This window comes from Stegostoma tigrinum, chromosome 3 (assembly GCF_030684315.1).
Source record: "Stegostoma tigrinum isolate sSteTig4 chromosome 3, sSteTig4.hap1, whole genome shotgun sequence".
Lineage (NCBI taxonomy): Eukaryota > Metazoa > Chordata > Chondrichthyes > Orectolobiformes > Stegostomatidae > Stegostoma > Stegostoma tigrinum.
The window spans coordinates 28,766,370-28,787,211 of NC_081356.1; the positions used below are offsets into that span (position 1 = coordinate 28,766,370).

Here is a 20,842-nt window from a genome sequence, read left to right on the forward strand (position 1 = left end):
ATCTAACAATTGTAATTCTGAAATCTTAAAAACCCTCAACATGGAGTGACTGCTGGCTATAGAAGGCCTGTAGTGTCTTTCTTATAACTTTATTTATTTACTTTTCTAATTTTTACTATGAAGAACTGTAATATAGAACTTCTGGGATTTTTCTTTATTTCTCTATTTTTGTACCTAATTTATTTTAGTATCTAAGATTTGAAACTAGGTACTTTGTATCTAGGATGGCGCTGTGTGGCAACATGGTAAACTTTTTACTGTACTCCTGTACTTTTGTGCTTGAGTTACATGTGACAAAAAGGATTAATTCTAATTCATCATTTTAAGGGAGAGAGTTCCAGATTTTAACTCCCATTTGTGCACTGAAGCGCTTCTGAACATCACTTCTGACTAGACTAGCTAACTAGAATGGTAGTGGTAATATCACTGAACTAGTAATTCAGAGGCCCAGATTAATGTTTTGGGGAGATGGGTTCAGATTGTTGTATCTAACGGGAGGCAGTGGCAATGTCATTAGTCTGATAAGCCAGATTGCTCCGCAGGCTAATTCTCTGAGAAGATGGTTTCAATCCCATTATGGCAGGGGATGACGTGTGAATTGAATAGAAGTTTGAAATTTTAAAAAGGCTGGTGATCAGGTAACAATTGTCTTAGAAACCCATCTGGTGCATTAATATTGTTTGGTGAAGGACATGTACAATTCTTACTTGCACTTAAGTTTAGACTCACAGTGATGTGGCTGATTCTTAACTCTGAAGTGGCCTAGAGAACCAAACAGTTCAAGAGCAATCAGGAATGGGCAATAAAAAGGAGCCAGCTAGTCATACCTTTATCATGTGGAAGAAACATTTATAAAAAGGTTGAGCCCCCTTGCTCTTGACTGTACAAACAGAAGAAATTTATATTTTCCGTTCTGTCCCCTACTAGGGCCGGCATGGTGGATCAGTGGTTAGCTCTGCTGCCTCACAGAACCAGGAACCCAGATTGAATTCCAGCCTCGAGCAACTGTCTGTGTGAAGCTTGCATGTTCTTCATATGTCTGCTTGGGTTTGCTCTGGTTTCTTCCCACAGTCCAGTGATATGCAGGTTAGGTAGATTCCCACAGTGTCTAGAGCTCTGCAGGCTAGGTGGTTTAGACATGGGGAATGCAGGGATAGGGTTGGGATGTGGGTCTGGGTGGGATAGTCTTCAGAGCATCAATGTGGACTTGGTGGGCCAAATGGCCTGCTTCCACACTGTAGAGATTCTATGGTTGCTTTTGTTCATCTTTGACACTCTAATTTGATCACCCTTAATTTTCTAAACTTGAAGGAATATGGACATTGTTTTTGCAACAAGTCCTCATAATTCTTTAGCTTTGACATAATTCTGGTGAATTTGCAGTGCACTTGCTCCAAACTACACTTTCTGGGGTGTATAAACGGTTAAATCAGTCAAAAAATCTTAATAACATGGCTTTTATTGACATATTATGGTTCTCTGAGGGAAGGACACAATGTCTTAAATTTTTCAAGCCTCATGCATCTATATCGTTACATAGAAATTACAGCACAGAAACAGGCCATTCAGCCTAATTGCTCTACACTGTTGTACCTGCTCCAAATGAGTCTCTTCCCATTTTACCTCAGCTCACCCCTTAGTAGAATATTCTATTCCTTTCACTCTCACACTTTTATCAAGCTTCCCCTTAACTAGTTCTACGTACTTCATCTTAGCTACACCAGGTGGCAGCCAGTGTCTTTCTCATCATTCCCTGGGTGAAGATGTTTCTCCTGAATTATCTTTTTATTTTATTGGTGAATAATTATGGTCCTTACTTTTGGTCTCTCTCAGAAGTGGAAGTGTCTTCTATGATAATCCCTATGAATCCCCTTCAGAATTGTAATGATCAAGTCGCCACTCAGTTTTCTCCTGTCTCGAACGGAAACTAGTTTCAGTTTATTTTTTTCTGGTAAGTATAGTTTTGATAATGTTTCGTTGTTTTTGAGCCCGATTCGAAATCTGTCCTCGGTTTCCTATACTATTACATTGGAGCTCATGGTAAACTTGACGAACAGCACCTGACTCTTCACTTTCACACTCTGCAGTCTTCCAGACTCAGCACTGACTTCAAACATCTCAGATCATAACCGTTTGCCTCATTCTTTCAGATGGCAATAACAATTTTGCTGTTTTAATTTATGCCTCACCAAGCCAATCTTTTATCTTGTTGTCCTATGACCTTTTACCTTGGCCCATTGTATCTTTTGCTTCCCATCCTATCACAGACTTTCTCTTCCATTCCTCCACAACCCAGTCCCTTTCACTGCCTCTGTACTTACTTAAAAGCCATTACATCTCTAACTCGTGCCAGTTCTGATGAAAGATCATTGACCTGAAGCACCAACTCCGCTCCTCTCTCTACAGATGCTGCCTGATCTGCTGAGTGTTTCCAACACTTTCTGTGTTTTATTTCAGATTTCTTGCACCTGTAGTAGTTTGCTTTGATTAAGTAGCTTATTCATCTTACCATTTTTCCAATCATCATGACATAAGGCCCCAGATACTTGTTGACCCCGAAGATGTCTAATAGGCGAATGTACCAGTAAATGATGTTGACGCAGTAGATAACCCGGCCATAGCTCATGTACGGCTGCTCCTGCAGGCGTAGCACCATCCCAACAGAAAACAGCAGAATAGCCATGAGATCCGTGATATTCCAGTATTCCTGCAGCCAAACCTTCACCTTCTGCAACAATTTCCCAGGCTCTGACATCAGGATCTGAACAAGTCAAATTAGTGTATCAACTCAGTGAAAAGACCAAAGGAATAAGTACAAGTTAGGCATTGTTGAGCTGCATCAGTGTATGGCTCTACGAACTAAGAGGGCGCACATGGCGAGAGATGGTGGTGTAGCAGTAAGGCACTAGAACGCAAGTTCAATTCCCTGCAGAGTAAATGCATTAATATTAAATAAACCTGGACTTGAAAGCTTGGTTCATTGGAGCTATAATCAGTTGTTAGAAACCCACCTGGTTCACTAGTGCCCTTAAGCAAAGGAAATCTACGCTCCTTAACTGGTGTGGCCTACATGTGACTTCAGATCCACAGAAATGTGGTTGATTCGTGACTACTTTGCAAAATAGCCTAACAAGCCACTCAGTTTGAGGGCAATTAGGGATGAGCAAGGTTTTAGCTTGTTCTTATTCTTTAAAATATCTTTTAACCAACCTGTTCAGAGATGTTATTACATACCGGGGTCGGGGTGGTGTGGTAGTGGGCGTGGGTGGAACTTGAACCCAGGCCTTCCTAGTCCAGGACAGGGCACTACCACTGTGCCATAAGAGGGCCAGTCTGTTCTTGTTAGTATGAACACAAGTTACTAGCCAGTTAATACCCCCTTACTATTAAGTAGAATTAATTTACAATTAACAACCTCAACAATCTAGGAACTATCTCTGTCTGCATTCAATCAAGCTAGTGTTTCGCCTGCCATACTGTGTGAGGTTCCAATGACCTCTTCTGTTCATTACCTGTAAATAAAGTGTGAAGAATTAAAGTAGAGATAGTGGGCCTTGAGTTTAATACATTTTCATGCCCTCACCTCTCCCTGTCCCTGTGATCTCCTCCACGTCTTCCAGTCTTGAACATCTCTGCAGTCCTTTAATTATGGCCTTTTCCCAGCTTCAATCTATATCACTCCACCACTGGCAGCCATATATCCAGCTAAAGCAACTCTGCTCTGGAATTCCCTCTGTAAACCTCTCCGTCTTTTTCTCTTTAAAATGCTGCTTAAAACCCACCTCTTTTGATCACCTGTCTCAAGATCTCTTCCATAGTAGATACAGGCTTGTGGCAAACACATGGATAACTAGGATACACTTTATATTATGCTGTTCACAAAAACTTACCTCTCGCATCTTCTCTATTCCGAGTGTGAAGATATAAGAAATGACAATCCATTCTTGGACTGACGGCCATCGCTCCATCTTCACCAAAACAATATAGTTGAAGAGCATCAGATAGCCAAAGTATGCCAGCTGTTTGATGGAAAACACAATATAATCAGCAAAGTACTGGCTGGTTTTCAGGACATTTAAATGGCATTGAAATCTTCCTCACTTGGAGGAAGGGGCTGGCCTCAAAGTTAGTCCACAAAGCTCTCAGTTGTTATTCGCTTGAGACTGTAGTGTTAGGAGTTGGGTGGGGGTGGGCAGCCCATGAGAAGCATTCCTTTCATGGTCTGGGGTCATAGCTGTCTCCTTCCCAGCCCCCCACTCCAATCATAGGATCAGACATCGCTTACTGGGCCAGCATTTATTACCTGCCCCTAGTTGCCCTCAAGGAGATAGTGATGAGTTGGCCTCCTCAACAGTTGCAGTACACATGCTGCAGGTACCCCCACAGTGCTGTTAGGGAGGGAATTCCAGGAACTTCACACAGCCACACTGCTGGAATGGTGATACATTTCCAAGTCAGATCCAGGAGTGACTCAGAGGGGAGTTTGCGAGTGCTGGTGTTTATCTGCTGCTGTTGATCTTCCAGATAACTGTAGGTTTGGAACATGCTGTCTAAGGAGCTCTGGTGAATTTCTGTAGCACATTTATCGATAGTACACACTGTGCTACTTGGTGATGGTGTAATCTTTGTGGTTGTGGTGCTAATCAAGTGACCTGCTTTGTCTTGGATGGTGTAATGCTTCTTGAGTGTTATTGCACCGCACTCATCCAGGACAGTGGGGAGTTTTCCATCACACTCCTGATTTCTGCCTGCGGACAGGCCTTAGGAGTCAGGAGGTGAGTTACTCACTGACTTACTCCTGTAGATACAGTCTCACTCTCCCACCATCTTTCCTTTCATTAAAGCCAGATGGTAGCAGAGTAAGATTCTCCTTCCAGATCTCCTCTGCCCTGCCTGTTCTTTTTCTTTCTTTTTCTTTTTTTTGTCTCTTTTCCTTTCTCTCTATCCCTGGAGGCAAATCCTGGAGCAGCAGCAGTTAGGGAGAGCGAATTCCGGAACAGAGCACAAGCCGCGAGTCCCAGAGCAGCACATGAACAGCGAGTCTGAGAGTAGTGATGGCAATCAGCTGCACAGTCCTGGAACAGCGTGGGCAGTGAGTCCTGGGCAGAGACCGGCCCTGAGGAGACACTCCTAGGCCTTACTTTGGAGTGGCTGAGTGCTGGGACCGAGAGGACTGGGGCATGGAGTAGAGTGTGGATGAGTATTGGACTGGGGTCTGGCATGGACAGTCAGGCCATGTAGTGAGGCCCTGCGCTGAATGGTGGCTGCTACAGTGTAATGTTTATTTGAGACTTTTTGCCCGATTGTAATGTCAATCCTTTAAGAACATCTTATTTATAACTCATCTTTTAAACTATGTAAAGTAATGAAAATACTTTTTATGCCTCTTGTGTATCCAAGATTTGTGCCTAGGTACTTGCAACCAGGATGGTGGTAAAAGAGGCAGCCATTGTAAAATGTTTCACTGTACTTCTACAATGGAGTATGTATGACAATAAAGGGTATTCTGTTCTATTCAGTATTTCTATGGTAAGTCCAGTTCAGTTTCTGGTTAATGGTAATGTCCATGACATAAATAGTGTGGGATTCTGCAATTGTGATTTCATTTAATGTCAAGATTTCATAGAATCCACACAGTGTGAAAACAGGCCATTTGGCCCAACAAGTCCACACCAACTCTCTGAAGAGCACCCCACCCACAAGACTCACCCCCCTCCCTATCCTTGCAGTTCCCATGGCAAATCCACCTAACTTACACATCCCTGGACACTATGGGAAATTTTGCATGGCCAATCCACATAACCTGCAGATCTTTGGACTGTGGGAGAAACCTATGCACGGACTCACTTAAGACCAGAATTGAAACCGGGTCCCTGGCGCTGTGAGCAGGCAGTGTTAACAACTGATCCACTGGTTAGAATTTCTTTTGATGGAGATAGTCATTGCCTGGCCCTTGTATGTAATTAAAGTTACTTGCTACTTGCCAGCATAAACTTAGATACTTCAGCTCTTGCTGAATTTGGACATAGACCACTTCAGTATCTGAGGAGTTGCGAATGGCGCTGAACATTGTGCAATCATCTGGGAACATCTTTACTTCGGACCCTATGAAGGAGGGAAGGTTATTGATGAAGCAGGTGAAGATGGTTGGGCCTAGGACATTATCCTGATGAACTCCTACAGACATGTCCTGAAGCTAAACTGACTGACTTCCAACAAGCAATATTATTTTCCCTGGTGCCAGACATAATACTAATCACTAAAAGGCTTGCTCCGGGCCAACTAGATTTTCGAGGTTTCCTTGATGTCACACTCGGTGAAATTGGGCCTTAATGTCAAGTGCAGTCACTCTCACAAATGTCAAGTTTCAAACGTGAAAAAATGCAAATTGGTTGGTGAGTTGACTCGGAGTTGCTGCCAATAACAGTGAAGTACAGTCTTAAGCTCCCTGGTCATTCAGAAAAGGCACGAGGCTTGAACATATTCCTTTTATTTGCAGAGAACAGGTCCTTAAATCTGAATGTATGTCCTTTGTAGCAAGTATAGCTCACGACCCTTTTTCCTTCTGTTTTGTTTTCTGAGCCAGTCCTGTTTCCAGATTAGCTTTACACTCTATCTATAGAATTATTCACCTTTGCTCCCATTCTTTATGCCTATAAAGGTTATCTTTTCAAATGCATGCTCCTTCATCTCTCCTAACTCTTCCACTGAATTGCAGCATATACCTCTTCTCTGTGATTCACCTTGATGTGTTAATGGAATCAAAATCCTGCACTTTCTTCCTTAGCCATACTGTGGGCCCACTTATACCATGTGGACTACAGTGGTTCAAACAGATTGCTCCTTAAGGATTTTTCAAAGGATAACCAGGGTAGCTAGTGAATGCTGGCCTGATCAATGATGGCAGCCTCCTGTAAATGACTTTAAAATAAAATTGTTAACTTTGAGAATAACTGATCGAATGTAGCCAGTTGAGGAAGGTGGATTTTAACATAATACAGTGTGATTGACATTTATCGTACTTGAAATACTGCCAATTATTAACAGTCGGTTAGTCAGTCACATCCTCTGCATAAATGGCGATCAATTAGATTTGATTTTAATTGACCATCTTATGTTACTTTAGATTAATGATCCCTTCAAAAACCTCCATGCACCTGGGCCATGACTGTTGCCAAGGGATTGTCATTACCTATCAATGTGAGAAGCGCCTGTTATTGAACAGTCTGAAATCAAGTTTTCATTCTGTTGCTTACCGTGTGAAACCAGAACTTGACAATTGGAGCATTATAAAATTCATAAATCTTTCTTCCAAAGGGAATCATTCTATGTACAGTCGGTACTTCCTCTTCATTTTTCTTTCGAACTGATTCTCCATTCACCCCGTCCAGCATTGCCTGAAGGTAACAAAAGATCACAGCTCTGAGCCTTTGATTGTCCAGTTTTACACCTCACATCAAACACTGCAACTGAAAATGCTGTAAGCAATGGTCCCTTTAAGAATGAGCTAGTATGTGCTCCAGAGAAAATAGATGAGAACAATAGACTGACTTCTGCAATCAGTAAACTGATGATGAGCAATTTAGTAGCAATAGTCTCTGAATGTGCATGAGAGGTTTCAGTCCCCTCCTCTTCCTCACGTGGCTTCAGCAGGAGCCATTTTCTTAGTGAAATGGTACACTTCGGGGAAAGGAACTTTTGCTGAGTTTCTGGGGTTGAATTTTGTGGTTTTCAGCAGGCTGAGAGAGGTGAAACAGAAATTTCCACTTGTCTCCAGTCCTGATTCATCCTGTCAAGCTTTGGATGACCAATTAATGGCCGTTCAGCAGTTCATTCTGAATTAGAGGAATAAATTCGGGGATTTGCCCCTGATTGTGCCTGTCAGCTGGGATGTCCCACAACAGAGAGGTAATACTGCAAACGGGAAGTGGGTCTATCATGTGACCATCCTCCCCTGCAAATACCCTGTGGCTAAGACAGAAGAGTGTGAGAGAAGGAAGAGAAGGAAATAGAATAGGATTCACACACAGAAAGCTCAAAACAAACATCACAACAAGACCTGACACAGTTTGTTCTCTCTGTTGGAAAAGATTTAAGGCATGGGTGTGACTGCAAATGCAACGAGATGTTAAAAATTGGAAGAGGGTCATTGCTATGATCGTAAAAGCATCCTCTTCTCAGAATCTCTTTTCATTTTTAAATTAGGAAAAAAGAAGTTTTAAAAAATGTAATTATAAAACATACCAACATGTTCTGCAGAAGGATGGACTGGTAGATTCAATATGGCCACTGCATCTGGGCCTTTGCTGTCACCCTTGTGCAATCTTGATACAGCTAACATAAAGCACTCTATAAATGTTCTCACAATGAATGCAGTAGGCAATGAAAACACATGGATGATTGGGGATAACAAAGTGTGGAGCTGGATGAACACAGCAGGCCAAGCAGCATCTCAGGAGCACAAATGCTGATGTTTCGGGCCTAGACCCTTCATCAGAAAACGTCAGCTTTAGTGCTCCTAAGATGCTGCTTGGCCTGCTGTGTTCATCCAGCTCCATACTTTGTTACCTCAGATTCTCCAGCATCTGCAATTCCCATTATCTCGTGGATGATTGGGTTGGGTTGGCTCAATAGCTTTTACAGAATGGCTGACAGGCTTTAAATTTCCATATCTGCACATCTTCTGTAATAAGGGAGACTGGCATGATGACAAACAACAGCATCAATCTAAATTTTTGTCAGTGCAGGGGCCTCCGTGCCCAATTTCAGTAGGTAAACCCCAGCACATGTTGCTATCAGGAAAGATTCAATGGAAATAAATTTAAGCACTTCACCAATATTTATGGGAGAACTTTAGCTTGTAGAGTTTAATCGGATCCCTGTCTCAAAATCCAGATACAGGTCAGGAGCACAGGGGAAATACGGGGCATTATTCCCTTTCTCCCACCCCAACCAAAAACAAGGTGAATTTGTACAGAACCTTTAAATGTGGAAAATGACCCGAAATATTTTGCAAGAGTGTTGTCAGGCATACCTTGATGTTGATTCACACGAGGACGTCTTAAGATAGGTAACCAAAAGCATTGTCAAAATAGTAGGATTTTAGGAGATTCTTAAAGAACACCAGGAAGGCAAAGAGGTTGAGGGAGAGAATTCCAGACCCTACAGCCTCAGCAACTGAGGACAGATCTGCCAGTTGTCGGGAGATCAAAATTGGATTGTGCAGGGGACCAGGGAGCGCAGAGATTTCAGAGGCTTATAGGGTTGGAGAACGTTACAGAGATAGGGAGAGTCAAAGCCATGCAGTTATTTGAAAACAGAGATGGGCATTCAAAAATCAAAGTGTTGCTCTATTAGGGGTTAACAGGATTAAACCTGAGACCTGTTTAGATCGTTTGGTTCAGTTACTGACTGGGTACCTTTGGCAAGGGGGAAAAGCAGGGAAGTGGGACTAATTGACATCTCTTTGAAAGAGACAACAGAGGTACAATGACCAAATGGTCTTCTTCAGTGCTGAATTATTCAATGTACTGCTCAGAACTTTTGGCTGAGAATTTATGGTGATAAGATGGTTGATAAAGAAACATAAATCCATTTCTCAGTTATTGGGCAGGCTCATTTTACCCCATGCGTGACTCCCCAGCCTACCTTTTCGATACATGCCTCAGCCTTTAAGTCCTATCAGCCACGGTTCAGTGAGTGGCACCCTTCTCTTCACCAGAAGGATAGAGACTCAAACCTACTCCAGCACATGAACACACTCCCACTGCGGTACTGAGAGAGTGTCGCGCTGTTGGAGGTGCAGTCTTTTGGATGAGACATTAAACCATGGCCCTTATCCTGTGAAAGGAATGTACAATTTTGGAGAATTCTCCTGCCTATTATTTATCGCTAAGTCATCATCACAAACCTAGTAATGATTGTAATCAACAAAAGTAAAGTTGCTGGAAAAGCTCAGCAGGTCTGACAGCACCTTTGAAGGAAAAAACAGAGCTAACGTTTCGGGTCCGGTGACCCTTTCTTCGTTCTGAGGAACGTTAACTCTGTTTTTTCCTTCAGAGATGCTGCCAGACCTGCTGAGCTTTTCCAACAACTTTGTTTTTGTTCCTGATATACAGCCTCCGCAATCCTTTCGGTTTTTATTTAGTAATGATCACAGTTTCTCCTGGGGGAGCCTACTGAGCACAAATTGGAAGCCATATTTCCTGCATTACAATTATTATTTCAATGCAAATGATTTTAAATGGCTGCAAAGCATTTTGTTATGTCCTAGTATTGCAACAGTTCTTTCTTTAATTTCTGTTTCACGCTGACAATGCAGCTTGAGTGTCTCTGTTGTTTGCTTACTGTGAACTCCATATCTTCTTCCTCCTTTTCTTTGACAGGTTTCTCTGGCTCTTCCACTTCCTTCCCCAGCAAGGCTGACTCTTGGTTGTGTGGCATATACGACATCTCATTCTTGTTCTTAAATTCTAGGCTGAGGATTGATGGAGGCAGCAAGATGCCCAGAATAACCTTGGCGAAAAATGGGTGTAAGAATTTGTTAGAAGCTCACTTCAAACTGATAATCATTCATGAATCAGTTAAATAAGAAGGGTGAAAATGAAGTGAATCAAATGATTCGCGCCCAGCAGAAGAAAATTGTGTGACTAGTGCAAGATCTGTAAAGGAGACTGATAATGTTGATTCATGCTTTTATATGCTAATTTATGTTAAAGGCTTTAGACAAGTTAAAAATGCGAAAGATATGCAAGAAAGAAATGCTAAATAGGCTATTTTATCCACCATAAATACTGCAGAATGAGTCATTGCGTTAGGGAAGAAAAGTGAATGTTATAAATATATTCAGATCACGGTTAGATGTTTTTTGGGAGATGGTGAGGATTGAGCAATAGGAATAAAAATCGCGGCGAATCGCATAAACACGAACACACAATAAGAGATGTATCATTGGACCCAAATAGTGATGGAATGGTAAGGTTTGTTTTGAGTCTTTAGATTAAAGCGTGTCTTCTCACAAAAGCTAGTTGAAATCGAAAACTTTTTCCTCAAATGTTGAGGCTAGAAATCTACTGAAAATTTGAAAGCTGAGATTAAAACTTTTTGTAAAATAAGGAAAAATTTAGAGAGGGAATCCAAGAGATTGGTACCTAGGCAACGGAAGGCTTGGTGGCCAATTGCGGAGCAATGAAACAATCAGGGTTTCACAATGGTGGAATTGGAAGAGCACAAAGGATCTTACAAAGGTAAGGAGGAGGGGAAGTATGGATAGAGTTGAAAGGAGGAGAATTTTTAAATTGGAGTAACACCAAAGTGGGAACCAGTGTGTGTCAGCAAGCACAGGGGTGATGGGTGAATAGGATTTGGTGCGAGTTAGATATTGGCACCAGATATTTGGACTTGATCATTCCAACAGTCTATTTCTGCACTATAAAATTCTGAGCAATCCTCTGTGTGGTAGTTCCCTGCACTGCACTGCATTGCTTTGTCCTCACCTTCAGACTTGAGTTCTTGCGGATTCGGAGCCTCCCCATCCACATGTCAGTGAGTAGCATTTGGCTACAGGTGTGAGCAATGAAGTCTCGGTGCTTAGCTGCTACAGCCAGCTGCAGGCAGGTCGAGTTACTCCAGTTCTTCAGCTCATAGGTCAGCAGCTTCATAGCCATCTGCTCCTCCTGCTTGTACGACTGGTCTAGGAGCTCGACAGCAAGCTGAGCAAACTCCCTACACATGGGACAACTGCAGTTAGGCCGAGCTGAGGTCTGATTCAAATCCACTTAATGCAAAGTTACATGTCAGTTTTGTTTTCTCCTTGAGTATCAATCACTCTTATCTCAGGTATCAATGCCACCGCACCCTCCATCCTTCCAGATTCACGTAGCAGGCCATTCAGCCCCTCAATTTCCTAATCTACCATTCAATTTGATAATACCTGACCTCTATTTTAACTCCACCCACCTGCTTTGATGTTCTAATTCTTAATGTCCATCGCTGACAAACTCAGCTCCGCCATTTCACTTGACCTCCGCCTCCCCTACAGCTTCTAAAACTATCTGCAGGAAGTGCTTCCTCTGATTGCCCCTGAATATCCTCCCTTGATTTTTAATCTGACTCATTACTACCAGAGGAAATAGCTTCCCTTCAACTACCTGATCAACTGTCTTAATTATCTTAACACCCCTATTATACCATCTCCTAATTTTTATAAACACGGGAATACAAACCAAGTCAATGTAGCCTATCCTTGTAATTTAGTCTGGTTTAATTCAGGTGAATTTGCAAGACAATCCGTTAATGTTCCTGAGGTTTGGTGCTCAGACTGTGTAGTACTCTACACAAAATGGTGTCAGATCAGGGTTTGGTATGACCCACTGAACATCCATCTCTTTAAATTCCAGTCCTTCATGAGATAAAGGCCAATGTTCAATTAACCTGTTTGAAACAATAGCCTTCACTCTTGTTGGTGCTGACTTGAATATTGCTCCAGATTAACAGGAGTCCTCTGCCACCCTGCCATCCTTTAATGTATGTTTCCTGGGTGATGGGCAAAGTCAGGCTATGATTTCCTTTGTATCAGTGATAATGGGAACTGCAGATGCTGGAGAATCTGAGATAACAAGGTGTAGAGCTGGATGAACACAGCAGAGAAGGGTCTAGGCCCGAAACGTCAGCTTTTGTGCTCCTCTGATGCTGCTTGGCCTGCTGTGTTCATCCAGCTCCACACTTTGTTATCTATGATTTCCTTTACTGTCCATCTACCCACAGCCTTGCCCAACTACAGCATTGTCAACAACAACCCTGGGGGACATTAATGCTCTCGCTGCTGCCTCACTGATTCACCCTTTCACACCCAGTTCCTCTGCCATCTCAGTCTGGTTATTAAACCGAAAGAAATATGAGCTGATCCACTTCTTAGTGGCAGTAGGAGTGGGCTCAATTACATCTAAAATGCCTCACTCTCAATGGGGATGTCAGCAAAGTTGGCATGCAAGTACAGATAACATGATCAGTGATATTGAGGCTTTGGAAAGGGTGTAGAAGGTGGCCTCTAGAGAGATTCATAGCAACACAGATGAGTAACTCTACCCTTAACAGAAGCATAGATTTAATGGTAATTTGGTTTTATTCCACTTAAAAAGGTAAGCAAGGTCCATGGATTGACCATGAGATATAGGTACAGTGTTGTTTGACTCCCTAAGGGAATCATGGGATCTGGGATGGGGAGTGCAATTTGATTTGATCAGCCTTGATCCTACTGAATGGCAGAACAGACTCAAAGGGCTGCATGGCCACTCTTAGGTGTTCCTTCTTATGTTCTTGTTACTTCTTGTGCTTTCATCTCTCTCTCTTTCTTTCTCTCTCACTCCCAAGTCTTTCTCTGCCCTTCTATTGCTTTCCTCAGAAGGAAGGAGGAATGAACATGAAGGCGAGGCCTTGTGTACATAGCCAATCATGTCACGTGTTGCCACTTTGTGAAATAATCACAAACAAACCTGGAGTTATGGTTTAATTCTTGTGAGATATCATCAACCATGTCATTCTCTGAGGCCTCATGGGCCATGGCTTTGCAGAGCTTGCAAGCGACGAGCGCCTTGGCCATGGCTTCCTCTCCGTGCTGCCAGAAGAATAGCGCCATCTTCTGCCGCTTCATCAGGACAGCCCAGAGCATCAGCTCGTGGAAAGGGTAGGGGAAGTGATTGATCTCAGGGTCGTCCAAGTCAATGTCCACATCTTCCTCCCTTTTCTTTGTTGTCTTCCTGCCTCTTCGCACAGGAGGCTCTTCCTGATTATTTGACAAGAGAACATTCATCAGCAAAATGCCGGCTTTATGGAATCACTGTGCATTGAGATGTCACACATTGTCATAGGGGTTGCCAACCCTCCAGAACTGCCAGGAATTGATGACCGATCTCTCGGACATTATTGGAAGAGATATCCTGGAGACTAATCATAAGGGTGTTAAAATAATTTGTTTTATTCTTGCTTTTTTTTTGTTTATTAGCTCTGATATGGAAGAGTATTTCTGTAATGAGACTTGAGCGCAATGAATCAGTGCCAGCCACACACTTTTGTTTTGGGCATACTCACTAGTATTCCACCCTGTCCTCAGCTCTCATTTATGCCTCCAAGCAGCTGTAATGCACGGCAATGGGCATACCTTGTCTTTACCTTGGCCAATGTGCTAAAGTAAGCGTGGGCATCATCAGCTCCCTCTGGTGGTGATAGAGGATCTCTCAGTGCATCTTGCAAAATGATGGAAGAGGGCGATAATCCTTACCGGAGGACAATGACTCTCACAGCAGACACCAGCAGGATTTGTGACATATCCCCTTGGATAAGATCAGAACCTTACCAAGTGTCAAATCAGAGTTAGCAATGTAGTATGGCCCTGAAAATGCTGCTGCTTGCAGTAGAAGTGCCTGGTGCACATCGTATTCAACCGTGAGCACGGGGAAGGACACTGAAGAAAGAAAAGCAGGGAAAGATAAAAGGCTAATTGACTGACCGTCAAGATTCTTCCAAACAGGGCAAGGGTGTGCGAAGGCAACATATCACGAAGATTGACATTACATATGCCCAACAGCAAGAACGTGAGGCAGGCAAATAGAGACAGACAGTCTTGCCATGCAGGAAAAATGCCTATTATAGAGTTGGCAACCCCGTTTCTCATCAAAGCTTGCTTGTCTGTAATAATACAATTCAAATATATTTCATTAGCACAATTTAATGCTTGCAATAACAATGAAGAATGCAGGAAATGCTCTGTGGAACGGGAGGAAGACAGAGTCAACATTACCACAGCCTTCCATCAGAACTGGAAAAGTTAGAGGTGAATGCTTTGAAGGTGGTTGGAGGGCAGGAAGGTCAGACATAGGGTCACCAAAGGTCAAAGACACCAAACATCAACTTTGTTTGTCTCCCCACAGCTGCTGCCTGACCTGTTGAGTATTTCCTGCATTTTCTGTTTCAACTTCAGATTTTCAGCACCCATAGTACGATGCTTTTCCAATAACCTTTTCGGAGAAAAATAATTTACGGGAGTTGGTCATTGTTTTGTGTGCTATGTCCCAAAGGCCCACTGCTTCCTGCTTCATTGTCCTGTGCTACTTCACATGGTAGATTTTTGCCAGTGCTGACTTGCCATTACCTGAGGGAACACAGCAAGGAGGCAGGTCCCAAGCTAACCTCAACCAGAGCTGGAATTGAACCCACACTATTGATGGTGACTCTGAATCACATGCTAACCATCCAGCTAACTGATCTAATGAGTCCGCATAACAAAAGGTTTATAAAATACTTGAACAGGTTATCTACCTGTTGTAATGCAATACCTATTAGTAACACACAGACACATTCGTCAAACAGGATTCTGTGAGCATCCATGTTGTCTGAAAGCAGTTCTCTGATATTCCCAGAATTTTCACTTCCAAAAATAAAACTAGTTTTGTTCCAATTTTAGAAAGAGATAATGGAAATCTGGGTCCACTTAAAATGTGTCACATATAACCAAGTATAAAATTTAATTTTATTTAACTGAATTTTACTATTGGACCTTAATGTTTACGAAAAGACAAGTAATAACAGATTCTTGACATAAGGGTGATATCTCTCAAACACCAACAGCACTCTGAACTTGAAATTTATGATCAAGGCATTCTTCTAAATAATACAATTATCAAAACCACAACTGACAAGACTTGATAAACAAAAATTTACCACAAAGAAATGAAGAAAGTAAAGACAGATTGTAGAAGACACAGTGACTAAAACACCAGTAACACGGAAACAGCACTGGAGAAGATGTAGATCTTAAAGCAGCAATGAAAAAGAGAGGGAGGTTTCAGAGACATTAAGGGAACCCAGAAGGAAACAATGTTATACCCAGTACATCTCACCACACCCAAAAATACTGATAACTCAGTAATAACTGAGATGTTACAAACTGTTTTTTCTCAGGCTGTATATTCCACTCTTATCTAATGTGTGGTTTGTTTATAGAAAAGGGGTTGGGATAGTCAACAATAAAAACCAAATAAAAGTAATTTCAAAATTTGATCCTGGTCAGATTATTAGATGGGCAAAACTACATGTCAATATTCTTGAATGCATATTTGTGTAGATATCTTAATATCTTTATATCTTAAAAACCCAAATAAACATTTCATGGATGAGACTGTCCTTGTTGCTTTAAAGAGTGATTCTTAGAGTCAGGTTGAACATTTAATTCAAAAACTTGAAGCAATGAGGGAAAATGATCATTATCTGAAATTTGCTGATGCTTGTAAGTAAGGATTATTGCTTCAGTGCCACACAGTCAGGTATATTCATATTTTTATAGCATGTGCCTTGCAAAATTTATTGACAGCCCTCAAATGAGATACCATCTCAGCTATTATGCTGATGTGTGATATTGGAACTTGTCTATTGGAGAATATCCAAACCCCTCTTGTATAAAACAAGTTGACCTCCTTGAATAAAGAAATAAACATTGGTGTTAATGTACCTCCATTCCCAGCAGTTTCAGAACCTTGGGCTGCAAGAAATCAATAAGAAAAGTGAAGATTTAAAATAAACACAAAGCAACTTTATCTTTCGCGTATTGACCACATGTTGATATATTCACAATCCAACAGTTAATGGCAATAAATTGGCACTCGCACCAGTTCAGTAAGAATGAGCTTTAGTTAAAGCTGCACAGAAGGAGGTCATTGGGCCCACTGTTCCTATGCTGGGTCTCTAAAAGAGCTATACAGTTGGTGTCAGTCTTCACTGCTCTTACCCATAGCACTACAATTTTATTTCTTTTTCAAGTATTTATTCAATTGTCTTTGAGAGTTACTGCCGAATCTGCTTCTTCTATCCTTTCAGTCAACACATCCAAATCATAGCTACTCACTGTCATTAAATAAAAAGGTTTCTTCATTTCCTTCAGTGCTTTCTATCATGTAATATTATTCCGTGTTTTACAGGATTCAACATTCTCTTTGAATGCTGCACTTGTGATTTAGAATCAGATTTAAGTATGTATAAAATGAAGGAGATAGATGTTAGAAAGTCCCAGGCCATGAATGGTGTCTAATTCCAAAATCTTTCCGGCAATGTAAAGTGGTAATTGATAATTGGTTTGGAAGTCCTGATATAAATTAGGATGGGGTGAATTACTGGGCCATTACAGATCATGACACTAATGTTCTTTATCTAGTTCTGAAGCTATTCGGCAATCTTAGCTGAAAATATATTCATAACTTCATATTACTGCAGTAATCTCTTTTTAAAGGGTATGAGCAATCTTTCTTTCTCCTCTTTTAATTAGACAAAGGGCCTGACCCTACATTTATTTCCCAATTAAAAGTGACTCACAATGTTGTTTCACTTTAAGGTTATTGATAAAGTGAGGAGAATATATCCACTTACTGTCAACAGTTCCACTATATCAACGTTTCCCTGTTTGAAAACATGAACTTGCCCATATCTCTACTGCCCTCACCTTCAGTCCTTCTCCCTATTGCTGTAGCATTTGTCTCATGGCCTTGCTTCCCACCATTACTTTCTGACATGCCCCCAGCATTGTTTTCATAACTTGCTTCCCACCTTGCCTGGTGAGGCATTATTTCCTGCCCTTGCTGCACCTGACATTGCCTCCTGCCTGCTGTTCCTAGTTTAGTCCCAAGGGTCTGAACTTCCGCTGCTTTCTTTTCTTGACGTGTATTAGGCCTATTTTTGCGTGAATTGTGGTTTCCTTGTGATATAAGAAAAATCTAGATGATCTCACAATTTTAACAGTTGACTCTGGTCATCTGATAACAGGAATTTGTTCAAACATTGGTGGTATAGCGGACAGTGAAGAAGGTTATCTATGATTACAAAGAGATCTTGATCAATTGGGTCAATAGGCTAAGGAGTAGAGTTTAATTTGGATAAATGCGAGACATTGCATTTTGGTAAAACAAACAAGTTCAGGACATATACAATTAGTAGCAGGGCCCTGGGTAGTGTTGTAGAACAGAGGTGCTCAGGTACATAATTCTTTGAAATTTACATCACTGGTAGACAGGGTGATTAAGAAGGCATTTAGCACATTTGCCTTCATTGCTCAAACCTTTGAGTACAGGAGTTGGGATGCCATATTGAGGTTGTATAGAGGCTCTTCTGGAGTACTATGAGCAGTTTTGGTCACCCTGCTATAGGAAAGATATTTTTAAAATGGAGAGGCATTCAGAAAATACTTACCAGAATGTTGCTGGGAATGGAGGGTTTGAGTTCTAGGGAAAGGTTTGATAGGATGGGACGTTTTTCACCGGAACGTAGGAGGTTGAGAGGTGACCTTATAGAGGCTTATAAAATCAGTGCAGGTATAAATAAGGTGAATAGCAAGGGTTAGTAGGAACTGCAGATGCTGGAGAATCTGAGATAATAAGGTGGAGAGCTGGGTGAACAGCAGCACAGGGTGGCACGATGGCTCAGTGGTTAGCACTGCAGCCTCACAGCGCCAGGGACCTGGGTTCGAATCCAGCCTCTGTGTGGAGTTTGCACGTTCTCCCCGTGTCTGCGTGGGTTTCCTCCGGGTGCTCCCGTTTTCTCTCACAGTCCAAAGATGTGTAGGCTAGGTGGATTGGCCATGCTAAATTACCCATAGTGTTCAGGGGTGTGTGGGTTTTAGGGGGATGGGTCTGGGTGGGATGCTCCAAGGGGTGGGTTGGACTTGTTGGGCCAAAGGGCCTGTTTCCACACTGTAGGGAATCTAATCTAAAGCAGGTTGAGCAGTGTCCGGCTCAAGACATTGTTATCTCTGAATAACAAGGGTTGTTTCCCTAGGGCGTGGGTGTTCAAAACTAGGGGGCATGTTTTTAAGGTGACAGGAGAAAGTTTTAAAAAATACATGAGGGGTGATTTTTTTTTTACATGGAGGGTAGTTTGTGCGTGGAATGAACTGCCAGCGGAAATGGTGGATTAGTTGCAATGTTTCAGAGCTATTTGCATATGTACATGAATAGGAAAGATTTGGATGGATATGGGATAAATGCAGGCAAGTGGGACTAGCTCAGTTTGGGAACATCGTTGGCATGCACTGGTTGGGCCGAAGGGCCTGCTTCCATGCTGTATGACTCTAATACTCCTGGTTCTCATTCCAAACTTGCACTGAAATTCCGGGCTCCAACTCGTGGTCAACAATTCTCAATACAGGTAGTGTTCAGCCTTTCGCTGTTACCTGCACCAGCTATGTCTGCCATCAGATGGACCTGGCCAGTGTAAAATTTCTGCATTACCGTAGGTGATTAATTTTAAAAGACTTTTTCGAATATTTAGCAATGTATTTTCTTTTGCAAGTTATTTCAGCTAGGAATGAACAGTGATGCACATGTTTGGTATGGTATTTCACGTTGTACATTGATTTTTCTGGGCAAGGAAATATTTGAAGTATCCTAACTCCATCTTCAGAACTGATTCCTACGGACACTTCTGATTCACTTAAAACTTTGTTTTTCGAGGATAGGACAACAACTTTAAGTGAGGATTCCCTGTATCCCAGTTCAGTTTTATAGAAATAAATCACCAGCTTTCACTCACAGAAGAACAGAATGGAGAAGTTTAAAGCTATGTTAAACTTGTATGGAACCATGCTTGGAGTACGGTTTTCAATTTTGGTCTCCGAGTCACAAAAGGATAATAGGGTCACCAGAGAAGGCACAAACAACATCAATACCAGGGCTGTTAAGTCAGAGATATCTGAAAGTCTTGTAGAAATGAAAAAGACAAGGGGCGAACTGATACTTCTAAAATAATGGCGAGGTTTGGTCTGGTAGATGAAGCTGTTTCCATTTTCCAAACTAGAAGACACCAGCGTGAGATAGTCACCGATAAATCCAATTGGCAATTCAGCAAAAGACTTCTTCACCTGGAGAGTAGTGGGTATCTGGGGCCCATTCCCACAGGGAGTGGTCAAGGTGAATAATGGCATTTGCCTGAGGAAAAGGCATGCTTGTCAAAGCTCTTCACCTTGTATTCATCAGGACAGGAAAGAATACAAAGTTTCAAGGAGCCCAGCAGTTTATACCATACAAGATAAAGGTGCTGGTTGTGTGGCAAGTTGATTCTGATTCTCCTATCTGATTGCAATTTTCCTCTTTGTTTCAGCAATGCTCCAGTTCTGTAAAACCAGGTGATTATTTGAATAGCATTGATCTCTTTCAGTTAGAGAAGCACATGAGGGATACAGAGAAAGAATATGCTATTGAGATGAGATGAAGAGGAGTGGGAGGAGGCATGTGTGAAGCAGACCAATTGGGTTGAATGAGAGATAATGGGAACTGCAGATGCTGGAGAATCCAAGATAACAAAGTGTGGAGCTGGATGAACACAGCAGGCCAAGCAGCATCTCAGGAGCACAAAAGCTGACGTTTCGGGCAGAGACCCTTCATCAGAAAAGGGGAATGGGGAGAGGGTTCCAATTGGGTTGAACGACTGTTTTTGGGCTGTAATTCCTATTTAATATTATGTAGTTATGCATTATTTGAAATATTGCATGTATTATAAAACTGTGTAGTTCGTTTCACAATGCAGTCTTGCTTCTAAGTTCCTCCTATTATGTGAGAGCCTAGATCAGGTGTTACGTGCGACAGGAAAGGTGAAAGCTTTCAAGTCAGAAACCTGATGATACACTGTCACCTGCAGGTGGATGTGATACTGCAGCAGGGATTCTTTTCCAGCCGTTGTGATTTATTTTAGAATTATAGAATCCCTGCAGTGTGGAAGCAGGCCATTCAGCCCATCGGGTCCACACTAACCCTCCAAAGAATATGCCACCCAGATCCACCGCCCTACCCTATCTCTGTAATCCAGC

The 20,842-nt window shown here is 42.0% G+C and overlaps 1 protein-coding gene across 10 annotated transcripts in view; it reads right to left on the minus strand.

The window, feature by feature from the left end:
• The window catches only part of trpm3 (transient receptor potential cation channel, subfamily M, member 3), a 447,170-nt gene that overhangs the window by 20,131 nt on the left and 406,197 nt on the right, over positions 1-20,842 (minus strand). For 9 of the 10 annotated variants that reach the window (XM_048526724.2, XM_048526723.2, XM_048526726.2 and 6 more), the window contains 7 exons: positions 16,505-16,534; positions 13,494-13,783; positions 11,496-11,724; positions 10,348-10,515; positions 7,257-7,397; positions 3,891-4,019; positions 2,510-2,761 (listed from right to left, as the gene is read on the minus strand). In XM_048526724.2, coding sequence (XP_048382681.1) covers positions 2,510-2,761; positions 3,891-4,019; positions 7,257-7,397; positions 10,348-10,515; positions 11,496-11,724; positions 13,494-13,783; positions 16,505-16,534 — 1,239 coding nt within the window. The remainder of the gene's footprint in view (positions 1-2,509; positions 2,762-3,890; positions 4,020-7,256; positions 7,398-10,347; positions 10,516-11,495; positions 11,725-13,493; positions 13,784-16,504; positions 16,535-20,842) is intronic. The other variant, XM_048526732.1, reaches the window with a different exon arrangement.